This window comes from Nicrophorus vespilloides, unplaced genomic scaffold (assembly GCF_001412225.1).
Source record: "Nicrophorus vespilloides isolate i.1.1-1 unplaced genomic scaffold, Nicve_v1.0, whole genome shotgun sequence".
In the NCBI taxonomy this organism is placed as follows: domain Eukaryota; kingdom Metazoa; phylum Arthropoda; class Insecta; order Coleoptera; family Silphidae; genus Nicrophorus; species Nicrophorus vespilloides.
The window spans coordinates 33061-46850 of NW_017096562.1; the positions used below are offsets into that span (position 1 = coordinate 33061).

The 13790-nt window shown below is 33.1% G+C and overlaps 1 protein-coding gene across 3 annotated transcripts; it reads right to left on the reverse strand.

Moving 5' to 3' along the window:
* Positions 1 to 1087: 1087 nt before the first annotated feature.
* Positions 1088 to 12227, reverse strand: LOC108557403. Of its 3 annotated transcripts, none has more exons than XM_017913901.1 (5): positions 12061 to 12227; positions 4202 to 4229; positions 1861 to 1987; positions 1681 to 1787; positions 1088 to 1603 (listed from the first exon to the last, which is right to left on the reverse strand). In XM_017913901.1, exons 2-5 carry the CDS (start codon positions 4202 to 4204, stop codon positions 1265 to 1267), a joined length of 576 nt encoding a protein of 191 aa, XP_017769390.1. In that variant the 5' UTR covers positions 4205 to 4229; positions 12061 to 12227; the 3' UTR covers positions 1088 to 1264. The 3 variants fall into 3 exon arrangements, with proteins under 3 accessions (XP_017769390.1, XP_017769389.1, XP_017769388.1); XM_017913900.1 differs by having other exon boundaries at positions 1861 to 1990; XM_017913899.1 differs by lacking the exon at positions 12061 to 12227 and adding an exon at positions 10652 to 10692.
* Between the last annotated feature and the right edge of the window lie 1563 nt (positions 12228 to 13790).

A 13790-nucleotide genomic window follows, 5' to 3' on the forward strand; every position in this document is an offset into this window, starting at 1 on the left:
TGCTTCTTTTGTTACATCATAAATTAATTTTTATCATAACCTCATTTTATTATTTGGTAAATATATAAATTTGCAATTACATTGCGTACAAGGGGGGGTTTTAAAGGGGGGAATAGAGTGCTGTGTCTAGGCGTCAATCGAATTTTTTTTGTTTTAATTAAATTATAAAATAATAGAAAAGACAAAAGAAATAATAATAATTAAGTAGTTTTCTTTTAATTCATCCATAAATATATTCATATAAATTATTAATACAAAAAAAAAATAATAAGAAGGAAAAAAAAACAATTGAGAATAGTTGTATAAAATAATACGTTTGTTTTTTGTTTTTTTTTTTAGTTTCACTGCCCGTCGATTGGCGTCTACACACGTCACATATATACACAGTCTCACACACTCACACATGCGTTTTTAATTAGTATATATATATATAGGGTGTATATAGAAAAAAATAAATAATAGAAAAAAAAAATTAATAATAATAAATTTACAAATATTATTAACACCGCTGCAGCACACACACACGCGCGCTATATAATACAAATTAAATATAATAAGGTGGTTGTTGTTGCTTGATTTTTCGTTTGTTTTTTCAAATGTTTTAAAAAGGGGGGTGATTGTAGAGGGCGCTGCTCGGAACGCGCAAGAGTTTGGACCCCACGGGGGTCAGGAAATCATCATTATCATCATCATCATACAAAAAGAAACATATTTATATATAGAATTAGAAACAAATTTGTACACTAAGTCTCCTCGAACGCCATCGTCGTTAAATATATATATATATTTATGTATATATTAGCCGCTCCATCTATCGGAAGTTACGCAAGCTCGTGTTTTTTTTGCAATTTTTGTTTTTTTTGGTTACTCATGGTTTGCTAGTATACGATAGAAAAAAAACGGAAACGTTTCGCAATTGTTATTACTTAATTATCGTGGGCGGCGCGCGACAAATGAAACGAAACAACAAAAAAAAATGGCACTTGCTTCTATGATCATCAACATCATCGCTTCCTCATCGCAATCTTCATCTCTCTCTCGCACGCATCCCTTTCACTCTCACTCTTTCTCTCGTTTTATTATCGTTTTTGTTTTGTTTAAATATTGTTTATGTATTTATACATATGCGTACTTTTCGCTTTTGTTTTTTTGTTTTGTTCGTTACGTCATGGCTTGGTAAATCTTCAGCTGTTTTTTTTTCTTTTTTTACCTAGCTCTAGCATAGATATAATAGATAACATATGTATAAATGTAAACATGTGATTCACGATCTATGACAGTATTTCTCGGAGGGTAGTATGCTCCTACATAATGTCCTTAACTCTTTTGGTAACTTCGCGTAAAATCGCCTCTTGCTTCGCATCCTGCAGCAGAAGCCGCGCTTCAGATGGTCGCACTCGTCCATCTCGAGGAACTCCTTCTTGGAGAGGAAGGCCGACATGTCGTTGTGGCTGTTGGGGTGGCGGAACTGTCGCGGCAGCGAGCGACCTCTCTTGCTGAACTTGATCGCCTGCTTGTAATGGGGCTGCACATACTGGATGTACGATGTGCCGAACGCGAACACTCGATCCTCGAACGTGCAGAAATCGGTCCGCGGCACCTTCTGATCAACAAACAAATAAGAAGAAAAAAAAAAACAATTAGTAAATGGTAATCGACGGTGGCGACATCTGCACTCACTTTCGCTATCAGCCGGCCCTCCTTCGACATGCAGATGAACTTGTGGCTCACCGGGTCGTAAAGGAAGAACTTTATCGAATTCTCTAATCCTATGCTATACAAGTACGCTGCAACAATTAAAAACAAACAACGAAATTAGTCACAAATTTCTTAATTTTTTTTTGTTTAAACAAAACTCACTTTTATCTTCTGAATCCGCTCTCACGGTGTTGTTACGTACATATACGTAACTCTTGGAATATTTGCTGTAAATCGTCATATTCCAGCACTCCTTTTCTGGGACATGTGAATCTGCTATCTGGATTAACTGCTGAAACAAAGGAAAAACAATTATGAAGACATATAAATAAAAAAGAGGAATCGAAGAAGCTTAAGCTTTCAATTACGATCCGTGCGTTTGTTTTTTTTTCAGTTAGACAGTTGTCAGGACAAAAGACGAATTAGTTTGGTAGATGGCGACGATTTATCTTTATCCGGCAGAAACGAGAAGAATCGATTAACTTAAGAAGGAGAAGCTTAAGGACTGAAAAAGGAGCGCGCGATTAGTTTGTTTAATTCCAATTTGTCGTAGACATGCACGCACGCATAAAACCGGCATATCTCTATCGTCGACGATTGAAAAATCGCCCATTATGCGCAAATTGCACGCATCAATCTTCCTCCGCGCGCCGTTCAATTAGCATCCTCGACATCGACAAAAAGGACGAAGCAGAAGAGAAATGAACATCGGCAAACGCGCAACACGCACGACCTGCATCACCACTAAATTTACTTCATCTACCTACAACAGATGGCGACGAAATTGACATATTCGACAAGTTAAAATAAACAAAAGATAATGCTTCACTTGAGCAATTATGGATGGCGCTAGCTAATTTAGGTTTTACCACACAGGTTTAAAAAAAAGCGTTTAACTTTTGGGACCATATAATTATCAAAATGTACTGTGATGATTCAATTTCGGCCGTTCCCCCGAAGATAAATAAATCAAGCCGCTTGGGGTGAAATTAGTCGGTCATTCGCAAATTAGCGAAAAAGGACCCCACTCAACGTCCGAGACGTTTTCGGACCAATTAAAAGAGCGGCGAAAAGAAAGAAAGGCACAAAGCAGAAATATAATGACTGTATTTTAAATAGTTTCCAGAAATTAGATCGAGGCAAAATATCATCTGACACATGTCAAAAGTGTGGTGGCGACACCTATTAATTGCATAATTAATCCGGATGACTAATGGTTTAAATGAAATATACACAGTAAGAAATTCAACATTGGTAGCTCGTTTCAAGTAGTTAATTGATAGGATTGTAGAGACGCCATCTGTTGTCGGTTCAAGTAACTAACACTTGAATTGCGGTGAAAATGCTTATTTAACCCATATTTTATGCAAAGTTGAACGCGAATTGCGTGTGAGAGCAATTAATAGATTTTCGACTAAATGGAAAACTGACTGATTTCCATTCATTAGTTGACGTAGACGTTTATTAAGCAATTAAATGGCGCGCACGTAACGGACGGGCTTGTCCAGATGTTATCTGTCTCCGCATCACGGAGATAGCGAGAAGAAAACGCGAAAGATTGAGCAAACTCTTTATTTTAGTCATTTTTATTTACAATTATAATTGCTTAATTACTGGCTTCGCCGTCCGCATCGATTAGCCGATAAAGATATGCATTACAGATACGATTCGGATCGCTATCTTATAATTATTGTCCAATCACTGCTTACACAACACCGTAAATTATAACTTCATGCAAACGAAACATCAATAATCTCGTTTCATAATCAATGTAAACATGTAATTTTCATCGTAATTGCAGTTTCAGAGACACTGATGTAAACGTTGCTTTTCATACTTATAATAATGAATTAATTACCATGCATTAACATTCCCATTACGTCAATGGAACAAGAGTAAGCGAATCTTTACTCACAGATGGCGCTACTCGAAAAGTTAATAAAAATGATATAAAGTAGTTGATAATTACTATAAATTTCAAATTGTAATTAAATAGTTCAATGAAAATGCAGATAGATGGCGTCACAAGAACAATCAAAGTTTTGATTGAAATAATAAAAGATTTGTTATCGACTTGCGTCTAATTCTAATGACAAGTGAAATGCAAAAACAAAACGAGATGACTTAATTTAAGTTTACTAACTTTCGGGATTAGGAATTTCTTTCTGCGCATTTTCATTATATAAACTATAATTATTTTTTTTTTCTATGCAGTAATATATTTCCATGGCACGCTGCAATAGTGTTGGCGTTTGCGAAAAACCGGGACCGTCGGCCATTGTGAATGCCTCCTTTTGTCGCCGATTCAGTCGACTCCACACATTCTACGTTCTTCTTTATATATAACACACACACACACAAAAAAAAATAAAGACAGAGAATGAAAGAAAAAGTAGACTACACGTAAACATCTGCATGGAAGAGAAGTCTCGTTCCATTTCTTCCTTAAATATCGAAGCGACAAAGTCTCCGGTAAAGTTAACAAAAAAAAACAATTACTCACCATAGATAGTATAGTTATTATAGAAAATCTGCAACAGAAGAAACAAAATTCAACATTAGTATCGAAAAACAATTTTTATATAACTTTACGTTTCGTCCAGGAATTTCAGGTATGCGATAAGCGAAATTGTACGTAATAATAATACAAAAAAATGATCCCAATTAATAAGTTTAAAACGAAAAAGTGAACATAGTGGACGAGAAAGAGAGGAACGTGCATAAAATGGAATTCCTGCGAGTTAATGATGAATGAAACGTAAAGTAAACAACGATTATTACAAAAAAATAATAATACAACACGGTTTTTTTTTAGTTGTTTTCGTATTATCATTATTATTTATTTGCTTATACTTGCTTATTATAGTTAGCAATCAACAATTAATTAATTAACAGCCACAATCTTTTGTTTGAATATCATAGTTACCATTGTAATTTGTTTTTGTTTCTAATTGTTTCTATAGTTACCTATAATTTGTTCAATATTCACGTCTATGGCATTTCGTTTGTTTCATGTTATCATAGCTTGCTTTAGTCATATAGAGGACGATTGTCATTATTTATTACACACAAACAACTTTCGCTCTCAGCTCATCAGTTTTAGTCATACTTTGAAGTAAACGTAAAACAAATTGTAATTTAGTAAACTAATTAATGCTTAAATAAGTAAACAAAATAAAATTTAATTACTAGATCAAGATTAAACAATTGAACTAATTTGAGCAAAACAAATGTTGAATCAAACTAGAGTTTACTAATTATAAAAGAAGATGTGAAAAATTGTGTCAATTAATCGGTTTCGTTTTGAGTTATTTTTCTCTCACTCTCTTAACCAATTGATTGATGAATCGAGTCGCGTATAGTTTTTAATGGAATCTCGAGGATTCGTGTCACCTTCTTATGATTGGGATCATGTTGGAGCCACCACCACATCGATCTCATTCTTCAGAATCTCACTGAAAACTCCAATTAAAATCACACGCACAAACTGATCGAAGAAACGAAACAAAAAACAAAAAACAAAACAGATGAAAATCACCCAAAACTATAATTACCGCACTCTTTGATGTTATTGTTGTTGTTTGTATATGTTTTACGATTAACAGCATAGTTAGTAATGATGATTTCACACTGCCGACTCGCGTTTATATATCTTGCATATTATATCTATACACACACACACTCCGTCTCTACTTTTTTTCTTTCTTTTCGTTCTGCACGCGACCAATGGGAACAACGTGTGCACTTCGAAAGACGATTCAAATTGTAATTTAACAAAAACAAAAACAAAAAAATGCGACCAGTTTAAGAGGATCCGAACGAATCTGTTGGTAATTTTGTCACAAAGTAAAGCCAAAAAGAAATTTGTATGAATAATCTATGGAAGAACGGTGACGCGCCTTTCGTCGGCGTCAAAGCGCACTTGATGCCTTTAAGTACACGAATAATTAGCGCAGAGAAGTGATGTGTATTGAACAAAAAAAGAGTAATAAAAATTGTAGTCTTACAGATGATAAGTTGTCATGGTGGAGGATAGTTAGTTCGTTACTCATACTTGCGCACTTGATGGCTCCGAACTAATAAGATATGTACGGAGGTGCACGCTGGATGTGATTCTCCTCTCGCTGGATGTGTGTGTGATTTCGCAAACGCAATGTTTAGATAACGCCCCCGTCCTCTATTGGAAATCACCGGAATAACACAAACTAGAAGAATCGAAGACTATATCACATATATTGAGACACTCGTCGGAGGTAAAGGAATTCCGTGCTCTATACGTAAATTCCGAGACTCGCTTCCCGGAAGATCTTCGCAATTGCCAACCAATAACAATAACATTCGAAGGAAGAAGTGATTTTATTTTTTTAATTTTATTTTAAAGAAATCAAATCGGATCGAAGCAAATGAAATAATGTATTTATCTGATTTCTCTGGACTTTCCTCAAAGAATCAGAAATCTACAAGTTTCAATACTACATTTAGTATTTTCGGAAATATATACTTCGTCAATTTCCACGGAAATCAAAGAAATCAGTTATAAAACAAAACAATTATGACACTTGAAACTTCAAATTGACGTCTCAAATGTCATTTAAGTGATATTATTAAAATGACATTTAAGTGACATATTTTCGGTAAACAAACAAAAATATTACGTCAAAAATAACAGAACGCAGATTATTAACAACTAATTATCTGATTTCGCGGTATTTCCACAAATTTCTCTAGACTTTCCTCAGACTCAAAAATCTATTAGTTTCAATATTACATTTAGTATTTTAGGAAATATTTACTTCGTCAATTTCCACGGAAATCAAAGAAATCAGTTATAAAACAAAACAATTATGACACTTGAAACTTCAAATTGACGTCTCAAATGACATTTAAGTGACATTATTAAAATGACATTTAAGTGACATATTTTCGGTAAACAAGCAAAAATATTACGTCAAAAATAACAAAACGCAGATTATTACCAACTAATTATCTGATTTCACGGTATTTCCACGAATTTCTATAGACTTTCCTCAGAATCAAAAATCTACGAGTTTCAATATTACATTTAGTATTTTAGGAAATATATACTTCGTCAATTTCCACGGAAATCAAAGAAATCAGTTATAAAACAAAACAATTATGACACTTGTCACCTGTCAATTTGACGTCTCAAATGACATTTAAGTGATATTATTAAAATGACATATTTTCGGTAAACAAGCAAAAATATTACGTCAAAAATAACAAAGCGCAGATTATTAACAACTAATTATCTGATTTCACGGTATTTCCACGAATTTCTATAGACTTTCCTCAGAATCAAAAATCTATTAGTTTCAATATTACATTTAGTATTTTAGGAAATATTTACTTCGACAATTTCCACGGAAATCAAAGAAGTCCGTTAAAAACAAAAACAATTATGACACTTGTCACCTGTCAATGAAACTTCAATTTGACGTCTCCAATGATATTATTAAAATGACATTTAAGTGACATATTTTCGGTAAACAAACAAAAATATTACGTCATAAATAACAAAACGCAGATTATTAACAACTAATTATCTGATTTCACGGTATTTCCACGAATTTCTCTAGACTTTCCTCAGAATCAAAAATCTATTAGTTTCAATACAACATTTAGTATTTTCGTAAATATTTACTTCGTCAATTTCCACGGAAATCAAAGAAATCAGTTATAAAACAAAAACAATTATGACACTTGTCACCTGTCAATGAAACTTGAATTTGACGTCTCCAATGATATTATTAAAATGACATTTAAGTGACATATTTTCGGTAAACAAACAAAAATATTACGTCATAAATAACAAAACGCAGATTATTAACAACTAATTATCTGATTTCACGGTATTTCCACGAATTTCTATAGACTTTCCTCAGAATCAAAAATCTATTAGTTTCAATATTACATATAGTATTTTTGGAAATATTTACTTCGTTAATTTCCACTGAAATCAAAGAAGTCCGTTATAAAACAAAACCATTATGACACTTGTCACCTGTCAATGAAACTTCAAATTGACGTCTCGAATGACATTTAAGTGATATTATGAAAATGACATTTAAGTCACATATTTTCGGTAAACAAACAAAAGTATTACGTCAAAAATAACAGAACGCAGATTATTAACAACTAATTATCTGATTTCACGGTATTTCCACGAATTTCTCTAGACTTTCCTCAGAATCAAAAATCTATTAGTTTCAATACAACATTTAGTATTTTCGTAAATATTTACTTCGTCAATTTCCACGGAAATCAAAGAAGTCCGTTATAAAACAAAAAAAATAAAACAATTATGTCACCTGTCAATGAAACTTCAATTTGACGTCTCAAATGACATTTAAGTGACATTATTTTTGTGATTTTATTTTGTTATTTTTAAAGAAATCATCGGATCGAAGCGACGGCTCTGATAATATGCAAATGGGGAATTAACGGGCTTCCTTCTTGCATTTTTATCTGGTGATCCAAATCTCACTTAATAATTATCCCGAAGAGCGACGTTCAAAATTTCCGTGCCGACCGAATTTGGTCATAATCAAAACACGTTCACAGAACTTACTTTTATTTTATCGTTTCGACACTTTTAATGAAGAAAAATCGCAGCACCTGTGGTGTTATCAACACACGCTTACGTAAGCTTCTCACGTCTATTTCTCTCCAGTTATTCCAGTTATCACTCTTTAAACGGAATCGTTTAGTTCTTGTGGGGGAATTTCGCGCGAAACAACAGTCCTCCCCCATGTCATACGAGATCCACCGTTCATTGCAGAACAACAACTTTGACGTTTCAAATGTCAATCGATAAACGTCAATTAATATAACCTAAATTAATGAATTCAAATGCGAAACAGAAGAAACACTTTGACGTTTGACAAATGTCAATCAATAAACGTCAATTAATGTAACCTAAATCAATAATAAAACAAAACGAATTAATGAATCAAGGTTACAAATTGATCTTTATCATCGATATCATCTGCGAATTGAAAATTCGCGCACTAAACTAAAAGATAATGATGGAAATATGGAAATTGCGGCGAAAGAAATGCGATCCAGCGGAATGCAGAAACGTGATCTACCAGGAATCCCTCGTGCGACAAGAGGCAAGAGGAACGGTTTATTATATTATTATTTTTTTATTCGCGGTACGAGGATGTGCGATAAAGAGGATTTCGTAATAAGTCGTGTTGATTCCGTTTAAAGAGCGTTCGCGCGAAATCCTTCGAGGCGAAGGATCTTCGACAATTTCCACGGAAATCAAAGAAGTCCGTTATGAAACAAAAAAATAATAAAAACAATTATGACACTTGTCACCTGTCAATAAAACTTCAATTTGACGTCTCAAATGACATTTAAGTGATATTATGAAAATGACATTTAAGTGACGTATTTTTGGTAAACAAACAAAAACATTACGTCAAAAATAACAAAACGCAGATTATTAACAACTAATGCAAATATTATGTTTATTCGTGTAAATTTCTTCAGTATCAGAAATCTACAAGTTTCAATACTACATTTAGTATTTTCCGAAACATTTACTTCGAGAATTTCCACGGAAATCAAAGAAGTCCGTTGTTAAACAAAAAAAATAAAAACAATTATGACACTTGTCACCTGTCAATGAAACTTAAATTTGACGTCTCAAATGACATTTAACTGACATATATTTGGTAAAGAAACAAAAATATTACGTCAAAAATAGCAAAACGCAGATTATTAAAAACTAATTATCTGATTTCACGGAATCTTTCGTAATTATGTCATTTTTTCCTAGATTTCGTTTTACAAAATTTGAATTTCACATGGATTTTTCACTCGCATAAAAATTGACGTTTATTTCGATATTTTTTATGAAATTAGATGTTACATTTTCTACGAATTTCTCTAGACTTTTGTCAGAATCAAAAATCAACAAGTTTCAATACTACATTTATTATTTTCGGAAATATTTACTTCAACAATTTCCACACAATTATGACACTTGTCATCTGTCAATTAAACTTCAATTTGACGTCTCAAATGACATTTAAGTGACATATTTTCGGTAAACAAACAAAAATATTATGTCAAAAATAACAAAAGCTGATTATTAACAAATAATTATCTGATTTCACGGAATCTTTCGTATTTTTTTTTAATCCCCAGATTCCTAGATTTCGTTTTACAAAATTAAAATTACATGGGTTTTTCACTCTCATAAAAATTGACGTTTATTTCGATATTTTATGAAATTTAATGTTACATTTTCTAGGAATTTCTCTAGACTGAGTGTTTCAATCAATTTATTACTATTTTTCGGAAATATTTACATAATGCAAAAAAATGAGAAGATGAAGTTCAATGTCGCATTGAAAATACAAAAAAACCTTGTAATTATTATTCGACTTTAATATTTTTCTTTGAAACAGTTTTATTATCGTGTAAATTTAATAAACAAAAAATTATACTCAAGTACATAGAAATTGGAATATTCAATTGCACACTTTAATTAGAAATCAAATCAAGCAATCAATCTAAACAATTGCGTAATGTTTACATCTAATTGACAAAAAACTGTGATTTCGGAAGTAGTTTACAAATATAAAACAGAGACGATCGATATCGCGTCGGCTGATATTTATCATAAAAACAAAAACAAAAAAACAAAACACCATTACGAAATGCAAAAATTAAGTGCACCGCGAGAAAAACAAATATCGCACACATATTAATTGCATTTGAAAAAAAAACTGGGAATTTCCGGAATTGGATCCGATAAAGCACGCACCATACTATAAACAATTTTATTTCCGTTTAGTTGTTATAGTGGTAGTAATAGTTCGGTTGTTATGTCATTTGTTTTTGTAAACCTTGACACGCTTCAAAAATCCATGGCAACGCAAAACAAAACACAAATTGAGTGAAAATATGAAGTAAATACCGTAGATGTACCAAATGAACGTCCATAATAGTTGCGTCTCGGCTTCATTACGGCTCATTTAGACTAGATTTTAGCTCGTAACTGTTTCGACGTTTAGTGTTTTGCTTGATGGATGGATGGATGATGAATGCACATAAACACGACACGCACCGTACCTTATCTGCGGAGTGACCATTTAATAATGCACTCTGAAATAGCGCGGAATGAGTGTGTAGTGTGTAAGATAAGGGATTGGGAACAATGGGAACTGTATCGGTGTCTATCTAACTATCATTTCTATCTATCTATCAACATTCCTCTATCGAAATCTGCGGCGGAGCGTGCGGGGAACGCAGATTGCGCTCCTAAATTATTATTATCATCATCAATTCATTTTGTTCTGAGTAATTAGCATGAATCACCTACGAAATTCGCTATGTTAATCAAAATAGATTCTCGTTTAAAGTTATTTTTTCCACCCCTCAAGAGATTTATGCCACCAACTCCATCCGCATTTCATTGTCTCCGCCAGAGAACAAGGATAGAACGATAGATGGATAATAAGTAAGAGAGAGTAAGAGAGAGTGAGTGAATGAGTGAGTGAGGATCACCGCCACCTCAGACAGCTATTGTATAACCGTCGTAAATCAACGCGCGTATAATTGCTACACGACTTTCGGATACCGCAGATAAATCAAGGAGGCTCGCGCGCCGCGGCGATACTGTTTTTTTCGCCCCTCGACATTTTCATTTTTCCCCCTCGCTTCCGTCTTTTGTTTCTCGAAATTGAGGTTATTTTAAGTGGCAACTGTTCCCTTCCGTCAGTCGCCTAGGAAACGACCATTCCTCACCTCCGTGAGTGATTACGACCCTGATTTAGAAGCGAACACAATTTAAACGAATCCTTTAATAGAATTGGAGAGAAACGTAACACGTTTTTTTTTTCTCAAAATATAAAATAATTTGAGAGAGAGAGAGAGAAACCGACAGTCTCGCGAAAACTTTCACGCGACTGTCGTTACGTAAGCGTTACGTAAAAACAAAAGAAATCCACGGCCATCGTTGTTATTATTATTAATTTCAAAGGGGTTACTTCGACGTTCGCGTGGGACGAAGCTAATCCGAATTAAGCCTTTCCTGATGAACTCGAAGAGAAATTATTAGGAAAAAAAGAACCGAAAACAGTTCAAAACGCACGAGGTAAAGAGCGCGACTAATTCGAAGACGACACGAAGAGAGGAAAGAAAAAAATGTATATAGAAAAACACGTCCACGTCTCTTCCACCGAGTATTAATTACGGGTTAAAAAAAAAACTACATTTAATGAATACTCATGAGTTGGACATTTTTTCGTAGGCACGTTTTTATTGGGGAGACGTTTACTTATTTTTATTGAAAATTATAATTCAATTTGTAACTTTTTTTTTTACCTGCAGCAATGTTTGTTTGCCTTGGTTGTTGTTGTTGGTCTGAAGAATCTGTGCCGAATGTAGAACGCATTTTTGGTCCTGGCAGGGTCCAAAATATTTAGAAAATGGGCAGTTTACGTCTTCGGGGAAATAAAAAAGCGCATCTCGCACAACGAGACAATCGTACACGACTGACTTCGATCACAGAAAATTTTTAATAATTTTTTCCAATTCCGAGATAAATTTTTATCAATGCAGCTAAAAATATATCGAAAAATTTATTGATAAAACGTGTTCAAAATTGTATTTGCATCAAACATTTTTACTCAAAATTATTGATGTTTTGTAATTAGCTTCGAGACAACAAAAAAAACTAATCAAGCGTTAAATTAACGTCGTCGTTAAAACGAGAATCGAAGATTCCAACAACAACAATAACAAAAAGAAAACCGCGAAGGTCGCGCATCTCGAGTGGATTATTGATTAATAAAAGATACACAAAAGCTACTCGTGTTTTATTGTGAAAACTTTGTTGTTTATTGCCACAAATAAAAAATGATATTATTATTATTATTAATAACGTCAAAATATAATTAAGAAACGTCTAGCCTTATTTTCTTAAACGATTTTCGAGTACATTTTCTTGAAAAAAACACAACTTTATTTTTTTTTTTGGTTCATCATAACTAAATTTAAACATTTGTCTGTTTTAATACATTCCATATAAATTACAAGACAAATACTAGAAATGTCGAAGAATCCGAGACTCATTAACATATTGTGTCAATAGTGGTGGAAGAGTTACGATCTTAGACTTTTCAATTAACAAATAAAAGTTAATAATAATTTTTCGTTTTTTTTCTTCTTTTGCTTGATTTCGTAATTAAAAGCAAACAAATCGGTGATTTCTGCTGCTAATTGCCGATTTGCATATTCATATTATTCGTTTATTAACAAATTAATAACAACAAAGTTTACGATTAATTATTAAAAAAAATTAAACAAACAACAACAAAAAAAAACGCTACATATTATTTAGGTCATCAACGTTTTCGATACGATCAATTTTTTTTTCTTATCAATACAAAAAAATGTTCATGAGATAACTTCAAATTATTGAAATTTTTCTTGCGTATTAACAAAGATTGAAACACATCAAAGTGTGTAATGATGAGAAGATGTTTCGAATAATTCTTTGGTGAGTCAGAAAAGTTACTTAATTCCCTCTTAAGTCACCGAGTAGAGTAGATGAGCGTAATCTACGAATATAAATAAACAAGCGCTGGAGAGACAATAAAACAAAAAAACAAAAGCACAACGAATATTGTACGGTTTTCTCCTGGATCCTAGAAGGCATGGGAATAGAATTTTATTTATCGAACACGTTTTCGATCCGTTAATTGTCCTCCTCCACTTAATTCCAATCAAAGCCTATCTACGTTTTTCTTCTTCATCCACTCATCTCCTCTATTTCATTGTAATTATTCACGTTTCTTAATTCACCTGTAATTGCCGAGAGAGGAAATCAATTAGCAATAGATGTGTTATTAAGCTCGTTTTCATTTTAAATTTTCCAATTCAATCTCGCGAGAGTAAATTAAAACGAGGCTGTGGTCGAGTCGCCTAGTTTGGGTTGTTGCTTTTTTGTTTTTGTTTTTTTTTATCGTTGCTTCGGTCGGTGAAGATCAGTGGCGTGGTGTAAGGTTACTATATAAATTATTTTAATGAGAAAGGGATCGAGGAGACGAGAT

Excerpts from the sequence above, each read along its gene's own strand:
- LOC108557403 (XM_017913899.1), bottom strand. The coding sequence starts at position 10,677 with ATGGACGTTCATTTGGTACATCTACG. Across the intron at positions 4,230-10,651 it reads GTTCATTTGGTACATCTACG|ATTTTCTATAATAACTATAC; the intron begins GTATTTACTTCA and ends CTTCTGTTGCAG. Across the intron at positions 1,788-1,860 it reads AGCGGATTCAGAAGATAAAA|CGTACTTGTATAGCATAGGA; the intron begins GTGAGTTTTGTT and ends TAATTGTTGCAG.